The following is a 15170-nucleotide window of genomic DNA, read 5'->3' as shown; positions in this document are numbered from 1 at the left end:
CAGTAGCTAAGAGGTGAAAGGTTTTTCTGGAGGCAACAGCTTGAGACACATCTGCAAACTCCTATTTACAAGGGCTTGGGGCAGAGATATGGGAGCAGACGAATGCCAAAGAGAAGCTGATACATACGCATGCAATGCTTTTACAAGTTTCTGTGAAAATAAATTTTTTAGGAGGTGAGCCAGCAGTATAATGGGTGAAGTCTGTGACCACTGTAAGTCAGTCACGTACTTCCACTTGACCCAGGTGGAAACTAGAGTTCTCCTATACTTTACTAATAACAGAACACTGAACGAGGTGTGAGTACCTCAGACAAACTGAGCTCAATGTAGAGAATCCCTTAATCCTGCCTTTATTGCATTTTCTTGAAATACAACATCCCTGATGAGCAGCATCTGGAAGATTTTTGGTTGTACAGAAGAAATTCACACTATCCAGAGCCGTATTTCCCACACACCTCTAAATGGTATTTAGTTGCTCTAACTTCTGGACTCTGGAAACACAGACAAATGTAGCTGTCACCTTGAGCATGGAAACCTTTGTAAAATTCATCATTAATCCTATACAAAGGGTTGTCAGCACTGAATTTTATCTCTAGAAGAACAATATGAAAATATTGGACTCGTACTTTGTGCTAGATAATCAAGGCAACTTACTGGAAAAGCCATTACATTTTTGACCTATTAATGTTTCTCCTAATCCATTAGATATAGACCTTTAGACAGGACACTACAGTAACTTGTTGCTCAATCAATAATTTTGACAGAACAGATGGGAAAATATTTAAACATCTAAACAAACTGTCTGCACACCTATGTTGTGAAAGAAAACTGAGAACTTGGATACACCAATGTACTGTTAATTTAAGGGGGGAAAACCTGTTTTCAATTAACCTTACAGTTCAGGTGGAGTGTATGTTCCTTAAGCATTCCTGGTAACCCTTCACACATTTTTATTGCTATATTTGTTGGTCTGTTAACAAATATTCACCCATGTATTCTTCATCAGAAGTTAGAAAGTGTATTTGCTAGAACTGTCTATCAATTGTGGTAGCAACTACAACAATGAGAAAGTTTACAATCTAACACTAACAAACAAAGGTAATGTACACTTCTTTATAGACACAGACTTTTACCCAGATATACAAAAATCCATCCTGCAGAAGTGCATGTTCACCAAGAATTATACAATTCAGTTACTATAACAGTAACTCGGTATGAAAAGTGAAGTGTTGCTGCATCAATAGTGAAAAAACCACTTAAATTAATTCTTACTGGTTTTATTATACACAGCTGAAAAGACAAAATGTCAAGGTTACAGATACCCTGGGAAATACACAGTTGAGATTTTCCACTGCTCTAATTTTTGCAGGTAGTTTTTCTCCATTTTGTATCTAGTTTGCACTTTTTTTTTTATTTCTGGCCCTAATGTAAACTATCTTCCTATTACATTTTTGTATTTGAGATTTTGCCCATCTCACTTAGTTTTGTGTTATGTACCCTTAAAAAATATATAGCAAACTAAATTTTTATTTGTTTGCTGGCACATGTGCTGTATCAGAAACAGCATACTCTGGTACAAATGTGAACTAAGCAAAGCTTCCTAGGGTAAAGAGCATGCAATAATAATTAATGCATTTAACCTCCTAGAAGAGACAGATTTCAGTAGAATTCAAAATTAAAAATAAAAATAAAATAAGAGAAAGAAGTAGTTATGTTACTTCACATGAAAAAGAGTATACTAACAAAGGCTGTAAGAAATCAGTGGTAACACTGGAAAAAAAAAAGCCAAGAAAACAACCACACAACATTAAAAAGACGCCTCAAAAGACACCTTTCATAAAAGGGCAGCAAATAAAAGCAAAATATCATTTTAGTCTACAAAAAGATGGCACTTGTCTCTCATAACTCTACCCACTCTACCATTAGAAGAAAATCTGCAGACCTGCTCATATCTGTATTAATTATCTCTGCACTAGCAGTAGTCTTTAAAACATACACTGCCATAAGATGCAAGATGTGTAAGAAATAATAAATAATGATAATACTATGATATGTCTTTCTACTTGCTCTTTCTTCCTGAAATTATTTTTAATATTTACTGATGCTGAAATGCATTTGTTCAGCTTTTGTTTATGCTTCATTACTTTCAGAAAAACTAAAGGCTTTTTCTGAGATGGAAATAACATTTCTATTGATCAAAAAGTTTCAAGCAATGTTCTTGAGACAGTTTTTATAAGAATTATCATACTTTTTTTTTTACCAAAAAAATTGTGTTTTATTAGACAATTGCTCTCTGCTTTAAAGTTCTGGTTTGAATACAAAAGTTTGTTTATGGGCAGTGTTGAGCTAACTTCTTTTCTAGTATTTGGTTTGTTTCATTATTTTTGCGTATTTTCATATCTTTTCCCTTGAGAAGTCTGATACTGCATGTGGACAACTGATTTTTGTCACTGGTGAGATTACCCAAGTAGCATGAAAATGCAAATTCTTTTTACATTATTGGTTATCTGCTTCCAGGAGAAAATCTAATTTTTGTGCTAATTTATCTGATGTTGCAGCAATTCTTCTGTCTGTGTAACAAAGCAATGCTTTCCTACCTTCATCTAAATGCTCCCCAGGTTTTGATCTTGGTAGCAGTTATTGCCAATAAATTATGTTCTGCTCTGGATACCCTGCCTTGTCTACCTTTCATCATTTTCATCTCAGGGCCCACTGGCAATACCAAACTGACAAAAGTGCTGAAATTCAAGTCACCAACATTTTTGATGACTTAGGATCGTAAGATGACAGAATGTGGGACACTAAAACATGATAAGTGATAACCAAACCAAAAAAAAAGACCAAATTTGAATTTTCATGAGATCTGAGCACTTCAAGGTAAAACAACTTCTTGCATTTTCATTTCCTCACAATGTAAAAAAAAAATAATCTGGGGCTTGGAACTCTAGTGTAAAGAGAAAATTCCACATTGTGAATCTCCCATAAATCAGAAGGGAAAATATTTTCAGGCATAGATGCTATTTCTCCTCACCCCCCCTTCACTGGTCCTCACTCAGAAACAAAATGTTGCCAAATATACAACAGACAGCTGTTCAAGAGCACAAGCCAACACTAAACCACTCTTCCACAGGTGAAATAAATTCTATTGTGCTTCTGCTAAGAATCAGATTCTGCGTGAAGCATCTAGGTTAACACAGAGAAAAATTTCAACTATCCTTCTGAAGCCAAAAGAAAAATCAGTCAAGCAAAACACAACAGCATAACTACACTGTTCAGGTACTGAGCAAACTAGCTATACTTTCAAGAAAATCACAACAGGTTATCAGAACTTGAGGCTTTTTGGTTTTTAAGCAGAGCATTCTGCTTCACCAGGAAACAGTAACACCTCACACTGTAAGTTAAGAAAAACACCTACTTTTTCTTTTTGAAATACAAAAAGAAAAAATAATCATTTCATCAGTGTTCATAGAAGACTTGGCAATTAATATTCATCAGGTTAGATACTTTATTATTTTATGGAATAAAATCTATCTCATCATTGAAATTTTTTAAAAGAAACTTTTTTTTTTAATATAACTCAATAGATACAAATGTTGAGATTTAATTAAATTAATGCAAATGAATAAGCAAACCTTGAACCCTCATAGTAAGGCACGTCCTTAGATGGGGTCCACACAAAAGATGGTTTTTTTGTTGTTGACTGGACCTTCTCTATTTACTTAGCTTTGCATTTGCTTGTATGAGAAAGAGGTAGTGCTGCCTGTTACAAATTAGCTCTGGTCCTACAGATATCCTCATTATACATGTAATTTATTTACCATTACAATAAGACAGTTAAAAGCTTTTTGTGACATAGAAGAAAAATATTATCATAACCTGCAACACTGCCAATGTATTATTATAAAGAATGACCTTTTTGACAGCATTCTTTGAGCATGGAACACAATTGATTTGAATTCATCATTTTAAAAGAAAGAAAGAGTAAAACTACCACCTTTCTAAGTCTCTGGCTGATAAAAATTAATGTTCTATCCTTGGACAAAACAACACTATACAACATACTTTGCTAAATACATATTGAACACTCATGGGTTCCATTTCTTTTAATCAGTAAAGTTTTGGATTGAGTTTTTTTCTCGGGGCGGGGGGGTGGTGGTGGGGAGGGCACTCTATTTTGTTCATTCTAACTTGGCGATCAAAGAATTTTTATTTTTACACTATTACAGAAGTGCATTTTTCTAGGTTTCCAAAACCACCTTATTCAACCTTCCCCATCTGTCACCATCTGCTTCTTTTTAGCATGTACTTTTTGTGTGATCACATAAGCATGTGAAAAATAACTAACATTCAGATGATTGTCTGCTGGTACATTTGAGGACTGGGCATAATAAAAGTGAACTGCCAAAACGTACTTAACACTTCTAATTTTGTTGGGTCTTGCATGTAAGCTACATTTGATTTTCAAACTGTTTTACAGTTGGAAAGTTGATCAGGTACTCTAACTCAACAGTAAAACTGAGACTACATAATTAGCTCAGCACTAAAAAGATTGTATTGAAAGAGAGGAACAAAACCCAGAAATATATCCACACAAGTTCACACGTCCCTCTTGACTAAGTCTGTCTGCACAATGTTGCCTGAGGCACAGGATAAGATGCTGCAAGAAGCCTACTTCTGGACAGGCACAGCCTGAGTCTTCTCTCCAAGCTACCACAGGACAAGGATAAAAGACTCTCATATTTACAAGGGTGTAAGAAATCTCATAGAAAATGCCTGGAGAAGCAAAGACACTAAGCCAAGAGTAGAAATGCATGGAAATACAATGCAATTCCTTTACCATGCAGCAGATACTGCTTCTAGGTTTAGGTGAAGAGTAATTGGAAAATGCCATCACAGCGCAAAAGCTGAATGATGGAAGTGTCTGTTTCCAGGACACTAATGCTATGACACAGCATTTCTGCTTGTAAATGCACTTCCCAATACAGTTTTCACCGGAAAAGAACAAAACAAGACTAAAGTTGGAGAAAAAAAACTTACCTCCAATCCTCTAAAAATGCATTAACCTCACTTTATGAGAATTTCATACAGAAATTTTTTCCATCTTTTTAGAGTAGCACCACTACAGGCCTATCAGGTCTTCAGCAAAACCATATGAACCAGAACACCAGTATGTTTTTTATCAATGCAGACAATTTGGTAAGAGTGTCTCATTATCCTTCCTCTAAAGAAAGAGTTAACATTAAAGAAAGTGACCAAAATAAAAAGAAGCACAATAAAAACAAGACCTGCCCCTTCCCCTAAGTAAACCCTAACAATCAATCTTCCATTAGTGCTTACCAGAGGTAACAAAATATTAGTGAGAACTTGCCCTCCTAGAGCACAATGGAAAACTGAGCTCAACATAAAGTTTCTTTTCCACCATCTCTTTTTCTCCAAGTCTTAGAGGTTCACACCTGTCTTAAAACCTTGTGAATGCATATCCATGTTGCAACACCTTAACAGCAGCTTTCCCTTAATTTATGCCATTTCCACAAATCCCTTTTCCACTAGTTCTAGAGGTGGAAAATAATGGCACATACCTATTATTTATAAAAAGTTGCATAGAACTTCAAAAGGCACATTACTTTGATGCCTCAATTATCTTCAAATTCAAATGAAATTTAACAGACAAGGAGATTAAAAGAAAATTGCATAAGTCACGACAAAAATTGTTCTGTCCTTCACTTCCTCTGTATTCCTAACCAAACAACTCTTCAGTAAGCTTCTCTTCAGTTTAAAGTTTCTCATCAATTCCTCCTGCCATTTGTGTCTCCCTGCAACACACCTTATCAGCTCCTACTTAGAAAAGATAAACAAAATAACATAATCATCTTTAGTCCAAACTCTCTTTCCTACCCTAAATCACATTTTTCCCCGTAAAAAAAAATTCTAACCTCTAATCTGTATTTTCTCATCTATCAATCTGCCTGTGACATCATTACATTCATTTCATTCATTCCCTTTCCCTCCTATTAGCTTCCCTTACTATCCTCCTTCAGTGTACTCGAATTCTTTTCTCTACCGCATAAGAAAAGGGAAAAAGGGGGAAGAGGGAGAAAAAGGGGAAAGAAGGGGAAAAGGCTTCAGCTAAACTACCCATGCACCTTCATTTTCTCTGTAGTGGAGTGAGCTGAAGTTTTAACATCCTCACCTTGGCTGATCTCTCTCAACTGGCCTGCCTCAGTTTACCCACAGTGTTGAGTGCTTTCATCAAGCTGTTTGCAAACAAGTGCCTTCCTGCTTTTCCCAGCACTTTAAGGAGCTCTTCTTTAACACTGGCATTGCAACTTCTACCTGCATTAAAATCCCTGTTAAGAACAATGCTTTGTCAGGATGCCTGCAAAAAAACAGAAACATCCATCCCCGTTGTTAGCCTGTCTCAGTGCATTTCAGTAGTTCCCTCCCTGCCAGCACACACAGCACTTAGCTTCAACTCGTATGAGACAAGTTATGTGGTAGATCATCATAGTCTTGCTCCAAAATATTATCAGACTGCCTTTGGCAAATGTCCTTATCCACTCCAAGCAGCTGTTAAAAGAACAAAAATAAATGTATAGCTGCACAAGTGAGAAAAATGCTTTTTCTGACTCTACTGTCAGCTTTTTGTAATCTGTATGTACCGAAACACTCTTAGAAAATTCACTTCAATTCCTGAAAACATGGAAAAGTTTGGGTTTTCTTGTTATAAGCATGCCTGCTTGCCCTTGCTGAAATTCAGTCACTGAACTTTGATGACCAGGTTCTAGATTATATCAAACCCATATCCTTCCTAAGAGGAACAGCTATAAGTAAGAAATTACGTGCAGTGTGAAGAGAGACAGCAGCTGCCTCTTGATAAGAGTTCTAGCTTTCACTCCTCTGAGATAAAACTCAGGGAAATAATTGATTACACATGATCTCTCTCTCACTCCCATTTTTAAAAGAACAATCACTAAAAAAAAGCTGGCCAAATAAGCATTGTATAATTGTATTGATCTTAATATCTCCCTAATCCTCATTGGTCTTACTTTAAAATAAGTTACAGGACATGCATATCTTCTGTCTAGGGGTAAAGGCTACAAATCTGCTCCTTTCTTGTTTGTTGTCACATACCCTTGAGTGACTGTAACTGCATAAACTATATAGAAATAGTTTGCTTTTTTAAATAAAATGCAACTGTTCTTATAGGAATGTATCCATCTAATCTGTACATATGAACCATTTTTATACATATTCATCCACCTAATCTGTATTTTATGCCAATGAAACATTATTATATCCTTCCATTTTCCCTGTTATTAGAATAGACCTACACACCATTGATCATCTACATCTTTTAAGAGTCATTTGAATGACATCCATGAAGTCCCTTACAGACTTGTTCAGAGTCAAAACAACTTCTCTTCTGTTATTAGAATGATTTAAAACTTCAAAAGTAATTTCTGGTATTTAAAGCTTGTCTCTCCCAAGACACCAAAACTTAGTACCACATTTGACTGCTCTCCTATAACAAAGATTGTGCACTTAGTTCTAGGAACTTGAACTGAAATATAGAGATCTAGAAACTGTTACCTCATCCAAGGAAGCATCCTTATAAATGATCAGACCCCAAAGAAATTTTACTTCTCTGCCCAAGTAGCTTCATTTCCTGAATGTTCTATTAAAGGGAGTCTGTACCTTTATTAGCAGGTCTCATCCTTGAGAGTCAACTGAAAACTATCAAAATCCAAACTGCTTTTAAAAGACTCACAGGTATATTTACAAGTCTTTTCCTCAGTTTTATTCTTTCTTTTTTAAGCAAGTGACACTGCCTGTGAAAGACATGTGGTCCTGTCCTGCCTTTGCCACTCCAAAACTGCAAAAGAAGCATTACCTAAATGGGATCATAATTCATCTTTTTCTCATTGGATCTACGAATATTTTCTGACACCACAATGATCTCTAATGTGACAGCTTACTTTGAAGAATAACAATGGAAACAGACTTTTAAAAAATAGTCTCTTTGTCCTGAAAAATGACCAAGTGAGAAATTGTAACCTATTTTATACTTTTCAAATGGGGAATATCACAGATTCTTACAGCTGAGGGAGTTATTAACTATTAACACTACACTTAAACACACACAAAAAAATTAGGCTTGTGTTAGTTCTACAGCAGATGATAAGGGTAATTTCACTATTATACAACCAAATTATTCTCAAAACACTATAAAATTTCACAAACAAAAAGTTACTTGCTCATTCTTCAATAAGTGTGACAAATGTACATCTGTACTGTTAACAAATATAAGCCCTGCTATTTGGCAGTGGCAACTATTTTCTTCCTAGAGGATGTGTTCATATCCCTACTGTATTTTATGCTTAGCACATAGTGATTCAAGATGAACACAGTTAATGCTATTTTAATTTACTTTAAATCATAGAAAACTGGTGTTGGATAACAGGGCTAGGAGAGGAGAATAGAAAGCGGGTGCACCTATGGACCACTTAGCCAGAAGCCCTGCATACCCTGAACAGCTCAGTGTGTGGTGAAGGTACACATTAACTTCCATATGGGTTCCACAAATGATAAATCAGTGATGGTCCAGAATTCTATCTCCACAGATGAAAATTGACTCTAACCTGGCAAGTTCATTACAGGTTTTTTTGTTTTTTTGTTTTTTTGTTTTTTTTCCTGTGGCACATCATCTATTTGATCTCTGCATGGACAGGGGCATTTTTCTGGACCTCCTAATTGTCTACACAGTCAGTGTCAGGTCCTATACCAGAGGTTAGGCTCTATCAATGTGAGGTGAAAGAGTCTTTTCAACAGAGGGTGAGAAGGACTATTTTGATCTCAGAAACAGAAGGTCTGTGAGGAAAATGCAGCAACAGGTAGGCTTATTTACTGATCAAGAGTAATTCTGAAACTGCCCTGAGTAATAATTCTGTATCAATCCACAAAGATACCTTCAACTCAGAGACTGTCATGCAAGGAGGAAAGATGCCGTCATCTGTCTTATCTACTTCCCTCTTTTACTGTTGGAGCATCTGCAACCTAGTTTTTGCAAAAAGATGGAATAGTGAGCAGGACTCTATGCCTCAAACAATGGTGCAAAAGGCATTGAGAAAACCAAGTTTGTAACTGAAACTACAATTACTACAAAAAAAAAAAAAAAAAGACAATTTTCAGGCTGGGTAGTTTCCCACGAAATGGTAGGACTGAAGGGCCTTTTAAAGCCCTTTAGGTTGACTAGAAAGTTATCTCAATATGAGGTGTGCACTATGTCAATTAGAAATCTTGAATGCTGACAAGAGTGGAAATAAGGGTTAATTCAGCATCCACAGAATCCTTAGCATTAAGGGAAAATTAGGCTGCCTTTCATATCAGTACTGGAGCTGTATTTGGCAGCCCCTGAGGAGAGGCAGAGTGACATTTCTGAGCACCACAATCAGTACTGTTGACTGAAGCCAGCAGGGCCAAAACACAATCTTGGTGGTGCTTCCCTTGCCTTTTCTCAGCAGGCACCAGTGGCAGAGCTGTCAGCACTAATAATAATGGAGAAGATCATTTGGATGACTTGAGCTTCCACAATAGATTCTCAAGTGGCCAAACCAGAGCTCCAACCAGAGTTCCTGCAAGAGGAACCAAAGCAATGTCTTGATGTCCATCTTTTTATCAACCTCTATGGAGTGTGATGCTTGGCACTCTGAGTGCCAGCTACTGGGAAAGATGGGGTAGCATCCTCTTGGATGCCTCTTCTGCTCTCATGCTAGGAAACAGCCAGTTTTGGTGCCCACCTCAACCAGTTCTAAGGTTGATACACTCAACTGCTTTTAGCAGAAATATCTAAAATTTCAACTCCCTCTCCTTGCAACAGGGGAATTCAGATAAAACCCATCAAAATCAGTACCTTCCTATTCCCCCTCGCCTCCACTAAGGCTATATAAATGCTAGTTATACAGCTCAGTTAACCAGGATCATATGTTCCAAGTGACAGACAGATGGAAGATTATTTTTGAAGAAATCATTGGAAGATAAAAACTTTAACAGAGGAAGGCAAACATAAGAAGGAAAATGCACGTTAGAGGTCTTTTTAAACACTAAGAAGCAGAGCATTAATATATATACAATCACCACAAAGAATAGCAGCACATTCCATTCTGGATAACAGCTATAGAGTATTAATTGGGCAGACTGTCAGTCTAAAATTAAATTGAAAAGAAACATTTTATACAGTATTATAAGAAAATATTCTAAATCATACCTCAGGTGCCAGGTATTCTGGAGTACCACAGAATGTTTTCATAGTTGCTGCGTCTGTGATTCCTTCTTTGCAAAGTCCAAAATCTGTAATTTTAATGTGTCCATCTTTATCCAACATTAGATTTTCTAACTGTGTGTTGGGGAGAAAAATATTCCCTTAGTATTTCTTAACAGGACAGATTGATGCATTACATCAATTTTGTAAAAAAAAAAAAAACAGAGTTATTCCTTGCAACAGAATGTAATTATTTTGTAATTTAAAAAAAAATACCGCATCTACTATATTACAGCATTTAACAGTCTTTACTGCCACAAAAATTACATAATTAGTTAATACTTAAATGCAGTTTAAAATAGTAAATTTCAGGTCAATGGCTTCAGAGGTTTCCTTTGGTCTAACATGACAGCCACTGATCAAGATACCTTTTACTTTCCGTACTGTCATGAAACAGCCTGTATCCATAAATCCTTAAAATACCTCCAACTTCCAGAACCTTTTAAATAATAGACAGAATTTGGGACATGGCAGCTACTGATAAAAAAAACCCTGACGTAGGTTCCTTCTTGTCTACTTGCAAAGGACACTTCTTAAATTGTGAATTTATACCTCTGTATGCTTTGCATTGCTTTTTAAATATATGATCCTTGCTTTGAAATGTGAAAGCATTCAGAATAATGGCTAATATCACTTTCCCAAAAGGTTTCAATTAGCTGTACTCAAAATACAGATAGGAATCAAGGAAAACATTCTGAACAACTTTTCTCAACAGAAAATGGTTTGGTTTTTTATTAATTATAAGGCATGTAGTGAAAATACCAATATAGAAACATTCATAGCCTTGTCATTGTAATTCTGCATAAAGCCTGAAATACAATCAAAAGTATAGATTTCCTGTTGAGTCTAAGTGTGTTTCCTTGACCAGACAATTCTATATTTTCCCAGGATTTCACAGCATTTCACATTATTACAACAGATTTTGCTAAAAACAGGTAGCCCAGTATTTTTTTTTTCTATTTGCCTCCCTGAGCAGAACTTGCCTACCATTGCCTCCTTCTCCTGGGTTTCTGATTGCATGAATTAATTCCACTCCTGTGCATGTACAACAGAAAAGCACAATTTCCTGTACATGAAATTAAAGGCTTGACACAGAAAAAAAACTGTCTCATCATGGACTTTAGAGGTTTTTCTTACACAAGTTAGAAAATGTTCCTGTTAAAAACAGAGGTTATTTTTCCATAGAACATGGTCATAGTGTGTAACAGAGTACCTGGCAACTGTATACGCTGGCAAATCTAAAACAAACTACATTCCAATAACAGGAATCTTTCCCGACATACAAAAGACAAAATAATTTTTAAATCAATGCTGAAATAAATTCTTTTTCTGTTGAAGTATTCTGAATTCTTTTAAATGCTCCCAATGCAAACAGAAACACCTGGCTGCTGAGATAAAAAGAATGCAGTCACATTGTCCCAATTCACCACCTCCCTTGTTTGGGGACAACAAGGGATTGAGAATTTTATTTGAGATTTGTACTGAAATCTAAGTTAAGTTATGAGTAACAGGACAGGGGGTGGGAGGATGAGGATCAGAAGTTTAAATCTCCTTCAAGTGTTGCTACTACGGTATCCTGTTTCATTTTATAATCAAATTAAAGTCAGGGAATGTACCCATCTAGAGATTACTATATCAAACAACTTCCTCCAGCACACATAGAACTTAAAACTGAACACAGATTTTTTTTTTTTTTCCCCATGAACTCTGAACAGTGCGACTTTATAATTACTTTGTGTTTTTCCCCATAGTCTCTGCAAAAACAAAAATTTGATTACTTTTTTTCCTTTCTTTTTTTTTACCTTGAGATCACGGTACACAATCTTCCCAGAATGCAGATAGTCCAGGGCAGAGACAATTTCTGCACCATAGAAGCGTGTGCGGTCCTCTGAGAACACCCGCTCTCTCGACAAATGGAAAAACAGCTGCAGGGTAAACAGCAGGGACAGGATTGTAATAATTACTGATTTAGTGGGGGAAATTAACACAAACATAAAACACCTCTCATCACCATATTGTGATGATAGATAGTGTACTCTCAGTGGACACTCAGCACTCTTAGACAGCAGCTGGCTTATCTTTTCCAGGTTTCCAAAGGGAGAAAGCGAGCTGTTAAATCAGCGTTTTAATCAATATACCAATCTTGTTTAAGGCATTCTGCTTGCTACTCATTTAACCTTCAGTTACCAGAGGAAAAAAAAAAAGTACGCAACAGCATCATTTTGTACTTCTCCCTCTGCTACTTCCTCAGATTTTTGCTTTAAGCCACTGAGAAATATCAGTAAAATGTACAGATTTTGGTTCTGCCTCATTTTTTACGGTCTTTTAGTAACTTTTCTTTGAACTGAAAAAGGTCTAGTTCTTCAATAGATGTGGACTGAGCGGGGAACTGGCATTTTACAAACAATACATTCATACTGCTAGCAGTAATAGTCACTAGAAAAAGCAAATCAACAATGATTAGGGCTTATAAAAACAAATCTGCGTATTTAGAGTATTTCTTTGCTACAATGTAAACATTGGTTTGGGTGTTTTGTCTCCTCTTTAATACTTTTGAAGTAACAGCACTTTGCAGGCACTTTAAAGTCTTTCAGCAAAAAATAATAGTCATGTATTGCCAGTAATTTCAGCTGCAATGAAAAAGTGTAAGATAAATCTCTGTAAGGTTGTCAGTATCTTAATGGATAAAACATCAGCCTCAGAACCTGGAACAACATCTAAAAAAGCACATTTTAGCTATTCAATTCAAATGTTTTCTAAAGTGGTGAGTATTAATTACTGTTTAAAGCAAGTTTGGGTAATTCCTCAAGCAAAGATTAGTGAGTGTATTTCTGTATTCTCCTTAAGACCAGATCGGCCATGTTACAATGTTTTTGGCTTCACCACAGGAGCTAACAATCAACAAAACAGAAATAAAAAATGTTGTAATTTATAAATTAACCACGGACAGTGAAATCCGCAACAGCTATGCATGCAGGCTTGGCTTTTCTTTTTTCACTGTTTAAAGTTTCAAGTAGATGGGAACTGTGAAATGACAAGGCAGGTTAAAAATTACCCAAAAGCTAATCAATAAAACAAAAGCCAATGATGTGCTTGATCTGTCTTTATTATATCCTACTTTATGCCTTTAGAAAATCTACACAAGGCATAGAACAGTGTAGGAATTACTGCAGCTATTTTCAGTGGGTGGGCTTCTGGATGTGGCACCTGGGGATAGGGTTTAGGGGTGATTATGGTGGTGCTTGGATGATGGTTGGACTAAATAATCTTCAAGGTTGCTTCAAACCTTGATAATTCTGTGACTTTTCAAAACATAATTAAAAAGTCACTGCTATGAACTAGAAGTCAACTTCTTTCCTGAGAATTGCAATTCATAATAGGTGTATCACTTTTGTCTTAGCCTAAACAAAATTCTCAGTAAACTGAGCCTTTTGGCAGCATATATCTGTGTAAGCAAAGATTTCACAGAATACAGAAACGGCACTATGATTTCAAGAAAATATTTAAAATTTTGTTCATTGTATCTGGATTCCCCTTTCAACTTCTCTTCCAGTGCTCAAGACACCCTGTATAAAAAAGGCAAACCTGCATGACAAGGAGGATCTTTATTTTGCAGGTTTGTCTGTTGCTCCTGTTGCTCACCTGTTTAGGCACCAATTCTGGTGGGACAGGAGCCCCCTCTGTAGTGATTTGCTCTCTGTACTGATGGCTGCCCAGTGGTCAGTGCAATCACAAAACCCATACACACTAAGCAACCAAGTCTGACTTCATGAAATGCCTCATGCATTACCAAACTGGGAAAAGAACAAGTACATCTCCCAGTTTGTGTGGTACTTTCCACATATTTCTGTAGTATTTAAATAGGAATCAAATACTGCAAAGTAGAATTTCATTCACATAAAGCAAAATACAAAATTTACATAATTGATGCCTTTATATCTATTTCGTGGTCTCATAAATAAGCTAGTGCTACTTACTTTTAAGAGTGTTTTTTTGTTTTGATGGATTAAAAGTAATTAAAAATATGGGTCAGTACACTCTGAAAATTTGTAACTTCCAGTTAGCCCTAGAGTTCATATCTATTCCAAAGGACTGCAATTCCAAAGGACTGCAATTTTCTGTTTGAAAGAGACTAATCCAGTAGCTGAACAGCAGCCTTAGAAAATTTAAAACTTCAGGATACTTGTGACCAACATTTTTGTTTTAGTTTCCATTTAAAGTGCCCCAAATCTGAATCTAAAAGTTGATAGCCTGACAAATTAACATACAAAAAAATTTACTTTCTTTAGTGTTTATTTCCAACAAGATTATTGATATTAATTAAAAATACCAACTTCAAAGTAAAATGACCAGCTAGAAACAACTAACAGCAGTTGTGTTTGTCAAAGAAACTGTGAGCTTCTGAGTCAGCTTATTTTAATGTATATGTGACACCACAGTCACTCTTCTTCACATTATTATAGCACCTAACAGAGCTGTCACCAAACCACACTTGCTAGTTTTGAATGAAGAATGTACATTTTGATTTAAAATGCACATTAAAAGCACATTCATACACTCAGATATATGCTAAAGATATTAAGAAGATTCTAAAATTATAATAGGGAAAGCAGGGAGATTACAGGAGGATTACAGCATAATTTTCAGCTAATTAATTAGTTGGTTCACTATTTCAGAATAATTCTGCCACTGTGTTCTATTTACAATTGTCAGAACAGGAAGATTATATTTATTAAGTCAAAGAAGGAAAAGAAGAAATGTGATGGAAAATTAAAAAAGGGTTTCCAACATTTTCACTATTTATTGACTTACAGTTATTAAATATGTGCTGTAAAATCACTGGAATTGCAAT

General features: G+C 35.8%; 1 protein-coding gene across 1 annotated transcript in view; it reads right to left on the bottom strand.

Annotated features, from left to right (window-relative positions):
- AKT3 (AKT serine/threonine kinase 3) overlaps nt 1–15170 on the bottom strand; it is a 150051-nt gene that overhangs the window by 26408 nt on the left and 108473 nt on the right. Inside the window, exons 9-10 of the mRNA XM_053972578.1 lie at nt 12121–12243; nt 10265–10393 (exon numbers count right to left, since the gene is read on the bottom strand). Of these exons, the coding sequence (XP_053828553.1) occupies nt 10265–10393; nt 12121–12243 (252 nt within the window). The remainder of the gene's footprint in view (nt 1–10264; nt 10394–12120; nt 12244–15170) is intronic.

This window comes from Vidua macroura, chromosome 3 (assembly GCF_024509145.1).
Source record: "Vidua macroura isolate BioBank_ID:100142 chromosome 3, ASM2450914v1, whole genome shotgun sequence".
NCBI lineage: Eukaryota > Metazoa > Chordata > Aves > Passeriformes > Viduidae > Vidua > Vidua macroura.
This window is presented reverse-complemented; position numbering and strand designations above follow the sequence as displayed.